General features: G+C 40.6%; 1 protein-coding gene across 1 annotated transcript in view; it reads right to left on the bottom strand.

Annotated features, from left to right (window-relative positions):
* The window catches only part of LOC126232606 (trithorax group protein osa-like), a gene marked incomplete at its 5' end in the record, with an annotated part of 313,958 nt that overhangs the window by 96,931 nt on the left and 201,117 nt on the right, over nt 1-15,910 (bottom strand). Inside the window, 2 exons of the mRNA XM_049942808.1 lie at nt 12,808-13,099; nt 13,175-13,289. Coding sequence (XP_049798765.1) covers nt 12,808-13,099; nt 13,175-13,289 — 407 coding nt within the window. The remainder of the gene's footprint in view (nt 1-12,807; nt 13,100-13,174; nt 13,290-15,910) is intronic.

Here is a 15,910-nt window from a genome sequence, read left to right as displayed (position 1 = left end):
TACTCAATGCAACTGCATCTCCCCTCCCCCCTCCCTCCCTCCTTCCCCCTCCAACCACCTCCTTCCTACTTTTCCAACATTGATAGTTGTAAAAGTGATCTGAATCATCAAAAACTGGTTGATAAATGCTTTGATCTCATTCATACTGCTATATCTCTCTGCAGGTATCAGCTTTAATTGCTACTTCCCATTTGTATTACTCACAGTGTTTTAACAGCCTTCTGCATTTTCATTTTATGTCCCATGTCATATCTTCTAGACTTGACTCCTTGAAACATACTCAACTTTTCACCTCCAACATTTCTGGCTCCCATGTTCCAAATTTATCCTCTGTTCCTCTCCATTTAATATTTCAAGGCATACCAGTATCCCTTTGTTGCCTCTCCTTAGAAGAAGATATATCTTCATGAACTGCTGGTCCTATCTTGTGCAGTACTGCATAACTGTTGCCACCGCTGCACTTCATGCTTTCAGTATATGCGTTGACATACACAGAAATTTATCCAGGGGCAGGGACTAGATTCTAAAATTGCCATTTTATATACACATAAGTTGGTCAGCTTGGAGATGTGTTACAACACAAGAAATAAATTTTATTGGTAACACAAAAAGTTTATTATATCTCAGAAGGGTATGAGAATTCTGTGGCAAATAAAATCTCTCTACTCAAAATCCGAGCCCACCTCTTGTGAAAGGCTGTGAGTGTATGTGTACATTTTGATTAGAGTAATGAAATTGCCAATTTTCATATTTGAATCTTCTTGTTGAAGTATGATTTTCATACATTAGTATGCTTTCCAGTTTCTTCTTTGTTCCATTTGTTCCATTTTTATATACATCTTATGTGATATGGCAGCCATTCTTTGTTGTATTTGATACCATGTTGCAGTTCATACTATCTACCATTTCTTTACCAATTGCCTTTAGCTGCATAATTTTGTTGTTAATATCATTATTATATTGGAAAAGCAAGACAAAATATGTATATGGTGATGTATCACTGCTCATCAAATAGTCAAGAAGTAGTTGTGGAAGAGGATGTAGGTGGCTACAGTTAACAGGGAGGAGGGTATGGATTATGTGTAAGCATTACGCAAGGTAATGTCTGATGGAGGCAGTGCCCTGAGCAGTGTGGATATTGGCATAGGTGGAGATGGCATAGAGAGTGACAAGAACATAACGTTGTTAAGAGACAGGAATTGTTGAAAGCCAATGTAGAAAATAGCTACTGTCTCTTTTCCTTCTGTTGGCAACCCAGTCAACTGTCCTGCTTCCGTATCAACCTCTGATGGCACCTATTACCTTTTTTCTCCTTTCTAAGTTGCTCATTACAACATTTCACTGTTTATTTGTCCTAATCTGGATCTTTCAGCTTACCTCTGTATTCTCCATTTTATACTCAACATTACCGTTAGCAGTCCCCTAACATGTTGTGTGAACACCTGTTTGCTCTGTCCCAGCTTGATCCCATCTAGCCCTCATGTTGAATATTCCTCTCCCCACTCCATGACCCCATCACCCACCCTAACTGTGACATTTTCAGTCCAGTCCTGCGTTTAGTTCTGAAGTTCTGACTATTGATCTTTCATTAAATACATGTAACATAACAATCATATTATATAACTATTACATTTTAAAGAACCTAATGTTTCTTCTCAGAATCCTCACAACTCCTCATGAGTCGCTATCTATGAATTTCTGTGGATTATAGATTCATGATAAACTTCTCATTTTTGTGGTTACTTGTTTTCTTTCTTTGCTACTATCCAGATGAATGAGTGCACACCAGTTTCACTCCTTACTTTGAACAGTGAAGCTAAGTGTAAGAATAAAAGGCACTATGCTAAGTTAAGTTTTTGTAAAACAGATTAGCTTTGTCTTTTGACTTTTAACAATGGCAACATATGGTCATCATATGTTCAGCAGTAGTTGAAAATGCATATGGATAATTTCCTGCAGTGTAAAAAATGCATTTACCATTCCTCAGATATTCTTTTTGTGTCTGTACATTTTACAGGGTGTTTCAAAAATGACTATACAACTTTAAAAATTCATTTAAATTTATTGAAAGAAGGTATAAAGCTGAGTTTAGTGGGAAACACATCAAGTTTTTTTACCTTAAACTAAAGATGTTCTATGTGGCTTCTGTTGCTTACCCTGCAAACGTCCTATTGGAAGTCAGTTTATTCCCAAACTTGCTGTAGCATTGCAGGTGTAACTTGCCTAGTAGTGGCGTAAATTCTTGCTCTAAGTTCAGATAAAGAAGCCAGCCAATTTGTACAGGAGGTACAAACACTTTATCCTTGATGAATCCCATTAAAAAAAAAAAAAAGCGTTGTCAGGTCTTTGGTACATGGAGCCATGCAATTAGTGCATCATGGGCAGTCCATTGACCTAGAAAGCGGTCACTCAGAAAATCTTGGATGTCAGCCAGGTAGTGGGGTGGTGCACCATCTTGCCTGAAGTAAACATTTTGTTCTTGGTCATCCTCATCGATCTGTGGTATCAAAAATAGTTGTAAAATATCGAGGTATATTATCCCGTTGATGTTCTCTCATGGAAAAAAAGGGGCCAAAAAACTTTGTTCTTGCTCAATTTACAAAAAACGTTCAGTTTTGATCTATCGTGAACATGTTGCAATGTTTAATGTGGATTTTCACTGCCCCAAATCGTACAATTATGTGTGTTAACCTTGCCACTTAAGTGAAAAGTTGACTCATCAAAAAAGGTAATTTTGTCCAAGAAATGTTCATTCTAAGTTGTAAAGTCCTTTCTGAAACACCCTGTATTTTGTTACCAGTTTATGTTGCATTTGTCACAGACAAAAAGAAACATACTTCTGTTACTCTGAGCAATTTGTTTTCCATTGACACTTTAGTTGTTGTTTCTATTACAACCATTTGGAATCTATTTATTATTACTATTTTTGTGTTAGCAGAAGAGGCAACACCGTGTTGCGAGTGGAGGCCGAAATGCAAAATTTTAGCTCAAGCAGGCTGGCGTGAGGAGGGAAGAACTATTCTGACGTGAGGTCTGGAACATGACAAGGAATGAGAATTCAGAAAGCGGACGTAATTATTTTGATACTTAACTTTAATCCATTAATGATGAACGTCACTCTTGATGTTACATGAGTCACAATATTATCTGTTCAGAATACATTCTTGAAGTAATTGTAGTAACTGAATATGGCGCCTTGCTAGGTCGTAGCAAATGACGTAGCTGAAGGCTGTCCTAACTGTCGTCTCTGCAAATGAGAGCGTAAGTAGACAGTGAACCAGCACTAGCCAAGTCAGCTGTACAACTGGGGCGAGTGCTAGGGAGTCTCTCTAGATTAGACCTGCCGTGTGGCGGCACTCGGTCTGCAATCACTGATAGTGGCGACACGCGGCTCCGACGTATTCTAACGGACCGCGGCCGATTTAAAGGCTACCCTCTAGCAAGTGTGGTGTCTGCTGGTGACACCACAACTATTGTATACTTATTATAATCTCATAGTGCCTGTATACTGTGCACTATAAAACTGTGCCATTGTAATAAGAGCTGCAACATTTGCATACATGAATCTGGGGGAAAGATATTGAGGGAGATGAGATACTATGAAGATTTGAAGACCTTCAAATGAAGAGGCTTATGTAGACAAACACATATAGACATTTGTTGTTATGTATTAAATTCTATTCTGTTTCTTAGGAAGAAAACATTCTATAGATTACTACTGAGAGGAGGGTCAGTCTCAGATTGAGCAAACAGAGGGAAGAAATCAATAATGGCAAGGAAAATTCCCAGCATTTACCATAATCAATTTAGAGAAATCAAAGAAAACCTTAATTTGGATGTCCAGATAGATTTGAACTTCATTCCTTCAGAATATGATTCAGTTTGATGACTGCTACACCATTGAACCTGGTTTCAATCTTAGAATTTACCATTGAAAGGAAAATTAAGCATGTGGTGTAACTTGGATTTTTTTTCTATCTATTGACTGCTTTCTTACACTAGATTATAGTTGTGGAGAGGGTATGTGTAAAATGATGATTTGAAGCATTAAGTCTTGGTATCACAGACATATATGAAATATATGTGAAAAATATCATTAACTACAAATAATTCCCAGGGCATGTTGTGTACATTTGAAGTGTCAGCAGACTCCATGTATTCTACACTAATTTTTATACAGTCTTCCTTGACAAATATAAACTACTCCTTACTAGGTATTATAACATAAATGCACCGGATTCAAGCACTGTGTAAAGAACTATTAAATAACATTAATGAAATTAAAATATTTTCAATGCATAATTGCACTAGAGATGAGAACTAACCATGCTATCTGCTTCTAATACCTAAAAATTATGCTGTAACTTAAAATAATCAAATAATCTTTAAGAATTATTAGATGTCTGACTATGTTCAAAGCCACCAAGCAAAATAATAAATTGAAAGACTTCTACAGTATATAATAAAAATTGCTTCTGGATTATCATTTAAGATGGTGATCCAAAAGAACAAAATGTAATATGTCATTTACAAACTGTTTGTCTACTGAACATGCATAAGAAAAAACAAGAATTTACAAGGCACCAAAAACTTACTTTAAATTAGAACCTGCAATTATGTAATATAGAATAGCAGTATACAAAAATTATGAAGCTCAGTGTTGGTGTATGACCACTAATGCTCTTGCAGGATTTTGTGATAGTGCTTTACTTTATTCTGTCAACAAGTCACACAAAATGTTAAGTTTTTTTGTTGCTTTTAAAGGAATGAAATAGCAACTACCTTGTACCCTTTCAGCTAATTTGTAACTCATTTCTGGACTGTTCTCCAGGTCATGCTCTGAATTGAGGTATCAGACTTTTTTGGGAAAGCCATTTAGGTCCATCTCACAGTGTGATGTAAATCTCTTGAGTGCCATTTCTGCTCTCCTACCTTCTGGAATTCTGCAAACCTTCAAGAACTAGCATCCAGACACATGGTACTGATAAGAGTAGTTTAGCCACAGATGGTGTTGATTTTGGAGGGAGGTTTTCCACTGTGCTGAACAGTAAAATTGAAATAATTATTATGAGAGGATTATTGTTTAGAAACAACTTCAACCAAGCTTACAAGATTTTACTACCAGTGTTCTGTTGTCTGATCTATATGAGTACACCTAATGGAACACAAGGAAAGATAAGTGAAAAATAGCTGGCATTTGTAGCTTGGCATAAGTACACAAAACATAATTTGGTGGATCAGATTGTTGTAATGAACAGAGATGTAGGTTTTGGTCATGTTCTGATTTGTATTGTTATGAAACTGAACCTCACCGTATGCTCTAGTAAGGTATGAAAGATTTCAAATTTAATTGAGTCTAAAAAATGATACTGGTGTTCAGTTTTACAATTATGAAACTGAAAAACTCAAAATATAGGGCTTTGTGAAATATTTAGAGTAGAAGGCACTATGAATTGTACAAAGATATTTAATGTAATAATACCATAGTCCTTAAGTTAGTGGAAACACATTTGTTCTTCAGTTATGCAGAATTCTGAAAGTAAAGTCAGCATGCTGTCCATTGCTGATGACACATTTATTAAAGTTTTTAAAAGTTGGGGTCCTTATTATGTCATACTTTATGTGATGGCATTATATTGTAACAGGCAATAGTGTGTTACATACTATACATTGTTTAATGTGAACAAACTATATATTCCTTGCTTTCTTTTCAGTAATTATGTATTTATAATTCAAGATCAATTTCCCTATTTATCTTAACTGTGTCAAACAAGTGAAGAACACTGTCTCAAGTTGTTAAAATCATGTGGCTGTTGATTAATTTTGCAAATCATTGAATAACATTCATACAGGTACCTTTGCACCGTACATGCTTAATTTTTTTAAGTGACAAAATGTAACAATTTTTATGACACTCACTTCCAATATTAAACGATGCTGCATTAGAAGTGTGCTGCCTTCCACATGTTGGATTGTTAAAATACTGAATATCTGTATAAAAATGAAATAAGTTAATGAAAGGAAAGCAGAAGTAAAGCAGACATTACATAAAGTTTATTTGACAATCAACAAAGAACCTCATAAGTCTTCAAATTACTTTTATTTATTTTAGATCTTTTAAATATATCCTAAAGTTTGAGAAAGTGGTTGTTAACAGTATCTTAAACTTTTGTATTTGTAAAGATGAAATATTAATAACATTAACAACACTAGAATGAAATTTTCACTCTGCAGTGGAGTGTGCGCTGATATGAAACTTCCTGGCAGATTAAAACTGTGTGCCAGACCGAGACTTGAACTAGGGACCTTTGCCTTTCGTGGGCAAGTAGTGGAGCACTTGCCTGCGAAAGGCAAAGGTCCGGAGTTCAAGTCTCGGTCTGGCACACAGTTTTAATCTGCCAGGAAGTTTCATTAACAACACTAAATAATTGAGCCTTCTGAATGAAACTAGTGTGTGGTTGCCTCTGAATTTCAATGAAAAATCAGATCTGTACAAGTACTTAAAGCAATAAATACTAACAAAAGTAGTGTTTTTGCTATTATATTCCTGGAAGGGATTGTGGATAAAACTTGAGGCTGTAGTTTGTTGTTAAAAATATGTAAATATTTTCAAACAGCTTAGGTTAACAGAGTGGTTAATGTCACTCGCTGAGAGCAGACTAAAGCACAGTTCAGCTTTTTTAATTAACATAAGTAATTTCCAGTGAGAAAGTTTGTAAAACCTTATTTGTTCAAACTACTTAAAAATGTGAGAATTTAACCCTACAGAAATAGTTAGCAGTACAAGTGTGAAACATTTTACATCTATTGAAAACACTATTAACATTACAGCCACCTGAGCATTATTTCAGAAATCTGTTTATTATGGCACTCAAACTGGAATTTGTATTCAAAACCTAACTAATACTGTTTAGTCTATAAAAATATTTGATTTTCTACAGCATTCTTGTGTCTAGTAGTATGAGTTGTTTCTTGAAATTTTGACCAGTGTGACACATACTATGGAGTACCAGTACTAGTGGTACTCTGAGGTTTTCTCTCTTTGAATGTATTGTATACAGTAAGAGATTTTGAGTTTCCAAGACCATGCCTCAATCTCAGACTACAATTAGGAAAGGCCAATGTGTCATTAAAATAACCGTATAGTTCCTGTACAACAAATAGAGGCAACCACTTTGTCCTTCACATACATTTCATGTTCCGGTAATGAGAATTCGACTCCTATTTGTGGTACTATTTTTTAAGCACAACAACTTGCTGAATTTTGTATCTGATGAACTGGAAATCTCCTTTTGTGATTCTTGAAGTTTTTCCAGTGTATTTGTGTTCCAGAAAGTTTGGAGACTACAGCCGGATGACGTCGATACCCTGCTACAATATTTCAGCTGACAACGATTCAGCCGTTTCCAGGTGAACGTCTTACACTGGAGATTACCCTTTTTTTGTGGAGGTTTTAATACAGTGTCGCTGGTGGTTGATGGTCTCGCTGTCTTGGTGGATTGTAAAACTGCTCCATTTTACAATGCTGTCATTCCAAAGACATCACTGGAGTGCATGTTGAAGGTGTAGTGGTAGGGCTTGAAGTCCCATACCTATCCTCTTGACGGTGGAAGTTCAGGTTGCAGGCAAGAGATAACATAACTACTAACTACATTAGGAATCAACATTGATGTTTTACGATGATCGACACCCATTGAGTGCTCAAGTCAATGCTAATGCTTCACGAGTGGCCGTAACAGGGCTGTCGTTAGCCATGGTCGGAACCTGAGTCCTCAAGTATGGTGCCGTAGCTGTCGAGACTCTGACGAAGTAAATTAACAGGGAAAATACAAAAAGCAACAACGCGTGACCACCTCTCGGACGTGAATTTCGACGAGTTTCCCCTTATACTCTAAGCACTGAAAACAGTGGAACAGAAGCTGCAAACAATTGGTTCCTTTCCGCAATCTAGATGACAGAAGATTGTCCCACAGATTAACATGTGAACTCGAGAAGAGGGTAAAAGAATGAAAGCGAGTGTCGTGGGAGGATTGGATGGCAGACTTTCTGCCATGGACAAAAGACTAGTGGCAGATAGTTAACAATATCAGACAGAGGCGACCTCAGAAAAGGACGATTCGTGGCCTGGACGGGCTCCTTTATGACGCGCTCAGCCAGGTAGGCCTATAAGCTGAAACATACCAAAACGGAATGTCAACGCTCCCAACTCTGGTGGACGACAACCATCTACACCATATTGAAACCGACATCAAGATCGAATGGGAAGCAAAACACAATACTCTGACACAGTTAGTCCCCCAACTTATCACTCCATCAAAAATACCAAGTACAGCTCACCAGACAAAGACCGCATAAGCAACGTGGACCTCAAGAACTAACCACGAAAGCCAGTAGTGTTACTCAGAATGATTATCAACAGTTGCTTGATGCTGGGATACTTCCCTGAGCCCTGTAGAGTGTTCATAGTAGCACCCAAACCCAAGCCAGGAAAAGACCTTTCCCAACCAGAAAATCATAGACTGACAAGCTGGATAATCAAGAGGTAGGCGAATTCAGGATGACATCCCTAACGATGTCATAAGACCCGAGCAGTTAGAGTTTCAAGAGAACTTACTGACACAATTGCAGTTACTACGAATCACCGAAATGGTACAGGACAATTTCAATTTTAAAAAATCAACCATCGGAATATTTGTGGACTATGATAAGGTACGGCGTTAGAACTCAACAGTCAACTTACGCCACAATAGACCACTACATCAAGATCATCAACAGCTTCCGAGAAGAAAGTAGCCTCTAAGTTCGTATAGACGACCAAGACTCAGCAGCAAGGCCGGTCGCCGTGGGAATCGCCAAAGGCTGAGTCTTATCGCCTCTGTTTATCAATGTTTATATAAACGGCGTTCCAACAGTGCCGCTAGTCTCCATCAGCTTATTTGCTGACGACACAATATTCATGCTAACTGGAAAGTAGCTCTACCGAATCATAGAAAGAATGCAGAGACAACAAGATGTCATGGAACAGTGGGCGCATGAAAATAAAATCAAAGTTAATGAGACCAAGAGGAAGGCACTCATTCTCACTAGGAGGAAGCCTGTTGTCAACAACACACTCCGTTACGCAGACCAACCAATTCCCTTGGTCGCCCACGGTAAAATACTTTGGAGTCCATCTCGACAGAAAACTCCTCTATACAACGCACGTACGAGAGAAGACAGCGGGACGAAGGATAATGGGCACCCGAATCCCATCCCTGAAGAGCAAAAACTTAAACTCATTCACGAAGCTCTAACTTAACCATGCTATGGTCGAACCCCTTCTTCTCTACACGGTTCAACGTCGCGAGGGAACAACATGTGAGTCAGGCTATAAGAATCTACAAGTGCACCATAATCAATGATTACGTTGAATCACAGAGGCTCACTGGTGAATGAGAAACTGTGAAGTTCACCATGAATCCCGAGAAGGTACAAGTCAAGGTTACAAGCACACTCGCCAAACTAGACACCCTTCGAGTGATAGTACAATAAACTGAATTGCCAGGCACTGCTGAGCCCGCACCAAGGCTCAGATACCAAGGTCAATAGTGTTAGAACCTCGGTAACCCTAACTTACCACGACTTAGGTTAATTACTAACCCCACATAGCCGTCCAACAGGAGGAAACGGACCAGATGACAGCAGGTTCAAGGAATATTTGAGCGCCCAAACCCTAGCTGAGTGACGCAATAAATAGCATGTGAAAACCTTTTACCATACCATTCCTTACAGAAGTACAAATCGTCACAGACGATCAGCCTTCGGACAACATCGTGCACAAAAAAAGAGTAATCTCCAGTATAAAATACTCACCTTAAGATGGTTGGATGGTTGTCAGCCGAAATCGTGGCAGATGTTGACGTCATCCGACTGCAATCCCGAAACTTCATGGAATGGAATAGTATGAATTTCCTTGCAGGAGATCTCGTGGCAAAAGAATATAGTGCAACAGGCAGGCGTGGGGGGCCGAAATATGTCAGCTGAGAATATTTAAATGAATTGATTTTGAACGAGTTCGCGAAAAAAAATTGACATGTAACGTGTATAGAGGATGATTCCATGATGATGTTACAAATGTTCTGGGAAGATGGAGAAGGGTAAATGTATCAATTTGAGGAAAGGAATTGTGGTCCGGAAATGATCGAGTCGAAAGTTATAAGCGAAAATCGTTCTGGTACATCTGGTTGTGGAATGCATGTACCAGTATTGTCACTACGAATGTAAGAAACTTTCATAGGTGGTAGTATGGATCAAAGCAAGAAATATGTCTGGTAAACATGGGCTCTAAAATGCAGACTTTTAATAGCTATGAGCCAAAGGCTTTACTTTAGTGGTAACACAGGTTCCTATGAGATCATCAACGTTAAGCACTGTTGGGCTTGGCTAACACTTAGAAAGCCGGCCGCGGTGGCCGAGTGATTCTAGGCGCTTCAGTCTGGGACCGCTCGACTGCTACGGTCGAAGGTTCGAATCCTTCCTCGGGCATGGATGTGTGTGATGTCGTTCGGTTAGTTAGGTTTAAGTAGTTCTAAGTTATAGGGGACTGATGACCTCAGATGTTAAGTCCCATAGTGCCCAGAGCCATTTGAACCATTTTTAACACTTAGATGGGTCAAAGCCCAGGTCTGCCGAGCGCTGTTGGCAGACGGGGTCCTCTCAGACCTTGTGAGGCCAATTGAGGAGTTACTTGACTGAGAAGTAGCGGCTCTGGTCACGAAAAATGACAACAGCCGGGAGTGGTGTTCTGTCTGAACACATGCCCCTCCATATCCGCATCCAGTGACACCTGTCTGTAGAGGATGACACGGTGGTCGATGGTACCGTTCGTCCTTACGAGTCCTGTTTGGGTGGCGAGTTAACGGCTATGTTCATCTTCGCTACTGTGAAAGACCTCTCTTCTGCTGAAAAAACGCTCACAGCTCTTAAGCTACGCATTTTAGGGCCCATACTTACTGGGAATGTTTTTCTTGTTTTGGCCCTTACTGCCACCTCTGAAAGTTAACCTAACCTACACTCTTAGCAACACCCACATTGTTACATTTATTTCCCTGTCTGAGGTACCAGAAAGATTTTCATTTATAATTTTGAGTCTGTCGTTTCCAGACCAGAGTCCCGTACCTGAGAGTGATACATTTACCCTTCTCCATAGTCCTTGAAAGTCTGTAACATTATCACAGAATCACTCGTACATATTATTTTATAGAGGAGCTCCTTTCTTGGTGTGCTTTGATTCTAAGGGTTTAATATGATATGTTCAGTACATTTACTGAAACCATCAGTAGACAGTTCTATTGTCGACGAACGGTAATTTGATGTCTCATGTTTAGATTCAAATCTTGTCGTTTCAATGCACAACTAAATTTGGTAGGATTGGCGTTATCCAACCAGTCTGCTGTAGACAGGTACGATGTTAAGAACAACTCTGCTCACAGCTGGTAAGCCGAGATCTTCCTATCGTGCCTTTCAACAGCTGCGATTGCGCGGAATATTAAATAGCTATGGACCGATTTGTTGACGCGAAAACGAATACGAAATTGCAGTGCCTGTGTTGTGACGTCTCCCCTGTACGGGAAAAAATGAATGGGCTGTACGAGTATTGGTACGACACATGGACGACGGTATATGGAAGTTTGCGTGTGACCTTGGATCGGATAGCCGAAGCACTTAAGGCGACCGCTTACTTAAAGCGGAAAATCCGGGTTCGAGTCCCAGTCCGGCACAAATTTTCATTATCGTCATTCCATTATATAGCTGCAGGTTGTCCCATATTCACAACGGCGAATACATTTCGCTTTGTGTTGATGCATCATACACGAGATGACAGCATGTCAAACTGTGACACGGTAGATACTGATGTGATCGATATTTAGGGAGTCATCTACCGGCGCAACTGAAGCGCTATCGCACAATCCAAGAAACAGTTTCATTTAGGAAATCTGAGTATCTACTACCCACGCGACAACACATAGTGCCACAGAGAGACGGGCGGAATATGCATTCGAGTGGATTAAACAAACGGCATTTTTATCTTTACATCAATGTCTTTCGTTTATATAGGCTTTCCTGAATCTCACTGTATCGCACTTTGGATTTTTGTTCCTACTCTTGTATTGTTTTGAAACTTTATATGGAGAATACCACACGTGGCTAAATCTGTCAACATTTTTAAATTAAAATTTTTACTTCCCTTTAACAATATAAAATACATTCTTATTCTAAGGGCTATTATACTGTTTTATATAGCATTTTATATTTTTAATAATTACAGCTCTGCATTCATGACAGCTCTAAATGCGTGTGAATTCCTAAGGGACCAAACTGCTGAGGTCATCGGTCCCCAGACTTACACACTACTTAAACTAACTTACGCTATGAACAACACACACACACACACACCCATGTTCGAGAGAGGACTCTAAACTCCGGCGTAAGGGCCGCGCAATCCGTGACGTGGCGCCTCAAACCGCGCGGCCACTCCGGCCATGACAGATCTAATATCGATGCCAGTAAAAACAGTGACCCCACAATTGTATTATCGTTGTAGAATCAGCATAAAGTAATGGGTTTGGAACGTTCTGTTACCTGGATTTTACATTTTTAAAGATGGTGAAATTTAAAATGAGTGTCAGCTACCAGAACCAAAATGAAGGTACAAATCTACTGATGCAAAATAAATATACTGTCGTCTCTGAGGGGAAAGATTGAAGTGTGGGGGACGAAATGTAGGAAAATGATGCAACAGTAGGAATGTGCAGACGGCAGTCCCACCTGCAGGCGCCTTGGAGTACAGCTCCTCGGTGAACTTGTGTGCCTTCTTGACGAGCGCCGGTGGTCCTGCAACGGCGGCTGCGGCAACTGCAGCAGCAGCTGCTGCAGCGGCCGCAGTCCCCGGGGCTGGAACGGGGGGTGGCGGGTGATGGGTGCCCGTTCCGGGGGCGGCAACAGTCAGGGGGCAGCTGGACAGCGTGGCTCGATGGTGCGCGAGGAAGGAGGAACCGTCGGTGTGACCGGGACCGTCGTAGGCGGGGGCCGGGCAAGAAGACGAACCACTGCCCTCGAACTTGACAGCCGCGGCGGCAGCGGCGGCTGCGGCAGCAGCGGCAGCTGCCGCGGCTGCTGCCGCCTTGTGTTGGTCTGCCGCCGCCGCCCCGCCGCCTCCGCCGCAGACGCCGGCCACCGCTGCAGACGACGAGGACGAAGACTCGAGCACGCGCAGCTTGTTGCGGTTGGCGATGGGGCAGCCCGACGCGCTGCAACAGACGGCCGGCCGGTGTCCCTCAAGAGAGCTTCCTCGGCGCGGCGGCTCTCCTCAGCACCACGGCACGGGCTGCTGGGCGAGCCAGTCCCCGGCGGCGGCGGCCCCTGCAGCGGCGCCTACCCCACAGCTGCCGTCCGCCGCGCCCGGCCCTGTCGGGGGGCCCGTCGGGCAGCACAGTGCAGTCAGAGGGGTAGGCGCGGCGCAGGCGCCGCTGCCGGGACCGGAGCCGCCGGAGAGCTTCGCCGCCGAGCTGCGGCTGCCCAGCAGCTTGTTGCTTTTCGCGATCGGACAGCCCGACATCCTGCAACGGACGACCGGCCGGCCGGCGTCCCTCCTCAACACCAACATCCCCACCTCCCTCCCCCTCCCATTCATTCTCTCACATTTTCTCACTCCTCTTTCCTCTCTCTCTCTCTCTTTCTCCCTGTCTCTCTTCTGGGACGCCCGGCCTCTCATATGGCGTCAGCAGGCGCGCTTCAGCACGCCGAAATCGAGCGCAAGTGTTTCTTTCTTACTTGTCACCCGTATGTCATTGACACCAGCTTCTCGTTATTGTTGCTTTCAGCTGCTCAGCAATTTGCTGATCCTGTCAATTAGCAAAACGGGTAACTTTGGTTCAGTTGCTTTTCTATTGTGACACCTTTTCGGTGTACCGTTTATAGGAATGTTTTTTCTCAGATCTGCCTGCTGTCGAGTGGACGAAGATATGATGCCACTGAAACAGACAGAATCCACGTTTTCTGATTAGGCAATTTAAGATGCACTATGGAGCTGCTGTAAAGTTTTCGGCTAGAAGTCCAGTGTCGCATAACAATGCTGATTTCCAGCCACTGAAGATCTTTGAGTTACTGTACAGTTTACAGAACTGATCGTGAAAGATAGCTTTAATAGTAAAATAACACAGAGAACCATTTGTTAAACTCTAGTGCGAGGGTTGCCACCCTGTTTTATCGCCCCAATTCATGCATCAAGAATCACTTGCGCTCGCTTCTACAAAGTAATAACAAGAGTTAACTTGTAAAAAAATGGTATTTGATTACAAATTTAATTACTATGAAACCAAATGGTTTAGAAGTAGCAGTTTTCATTTACAATATTGCCCATGCCATAGCTCATACTCTGTTACCACATGTAGTATCTTCAATAGCACACACTTAGCTTACTGCTTATGTGCTTCGTCATTAGCAACGTTATCTTAATGGTTACATACGCCAGGTTTCAGGAAGTCCCGGTTCATTATTTCATTCTCTTAGTAACTACTTTCTTGCATCATAAGCAGTAAAACCGTATTTCTCAAATTCTCAGTTGTGCAAATTCGATCTTAGGAAACTTAGTTGGACACTTGATGTCTGACTTTAAGGTCACGAACAATCTGAATGTGTCTTGTTGCTGTCGCTCCTTAGAGATTTCCTTCTTCAGGTAAAATGACAGATACCAAATTTTTAACAAATGTTTTTGACAACTGAGGTATTTTTTACATGTGTATTTCATGTTCAAATGTTATCGTAAATCGGGTTTATTGTTTTCAGTCGCAGTTACATGTTGCGTGTTTTGTTTAATTTAGTTACGGGTTTTTCTGTGTTCGGTATCGAGAGTTCGTTATGTTGGTTAAGTCATGCAGAGAATTTAGCACAACATGGGGAATTTGTTACACTGGAAGACTCTCACAAGCATGGTAGGTCTTAAGAAGAAGAATTGTGAAATAATATAGGACATTTGGATCTTTAGGCGAGTATTTGTTACGAATATCAATAAGTAGAGAAAAAATCTGGATCGAGAACTCGAACATGGAATATAATAACGACGAATCGACAAAGTGAACTATTAACTGTAATAAGAGAAATGAAGAGGTATAGCACGCATTGGAAAGGAGAATTTGAACATGAAAACTATAAAGTAATATTCAAGGAGGAGAGAAAAAACAAATTGTGTTGGATTAATATATTTGATTGAGAACATAACGAAAGTTACACTGTTGGATGAAGTGTAATAGCAATGAAGATGCTGGTCGTCCCTGTGGATATTTTGATCATTCAAGGTTACATGCAAAAATATAATACAGAGGAAGAGAAAAAAATGAAACACATGAGCAAATACCTGAAATCTGAAGAAAGTGGTAAGGGTCGAGTAAAGATTATAATGATACGAGACTAATGGGTAGTAGGGAAAGGTAAATAGAATAATGTAATTGAAGAATATGGATTTGGGAAAAGAAGCAACAGGAGTGAAAAGCCAGAAGGCTTCTGTGATTGCTTTGATCTCTGCATTCCAAAGACTTGTTTTAACAACCACTATCGAAGACTACATGCATGGATACCTCCTGTGACAGTTCTGTATTCGTGTTACATTTTACTAAAACCAGTAACAGATTCAAAAACAGTTTCAAAATGACGAAAAACGTCCCTTGAGCAGAGGCTGGTACAGATCATAACTTGCTGGCGGCAGACATTTAACAAAGCTGAAGCATATTAAAAAAAAAAAAAAAAACAACTCGTAAGTGGTTAAATTTAACACTGAAGGATTTAAGACTTGATCTCAAACTGTTGAAGAGGAACTGAAAAGTTCAGCAGAAAGCTCCAATTTACCAGAAGAATGAAATATTATTAAAAATAA

Source organism: Schistocerca nitens, chromosome 1, assembly GCF_023898315.1.
Source record: "Schistocerca nitens isolate TAMUIC-IGC-003100 chromosome 1, iqSchNite1.1, whole genome shotgun sequence".
In the NCBI taxonomy this organism is placed as follows: domain Eukaryota; kingdom Metazoa; phylum Arthropoda; class Insecta; order Orthoptera; family Acrididae; genus Schistocerca; species Schistocerca nitens.
The sequence above is the reverse complement of the archived record's forward strand: the minus strand, read 5'-3'. Positions and strand labels throughout refer to the sequence as shown.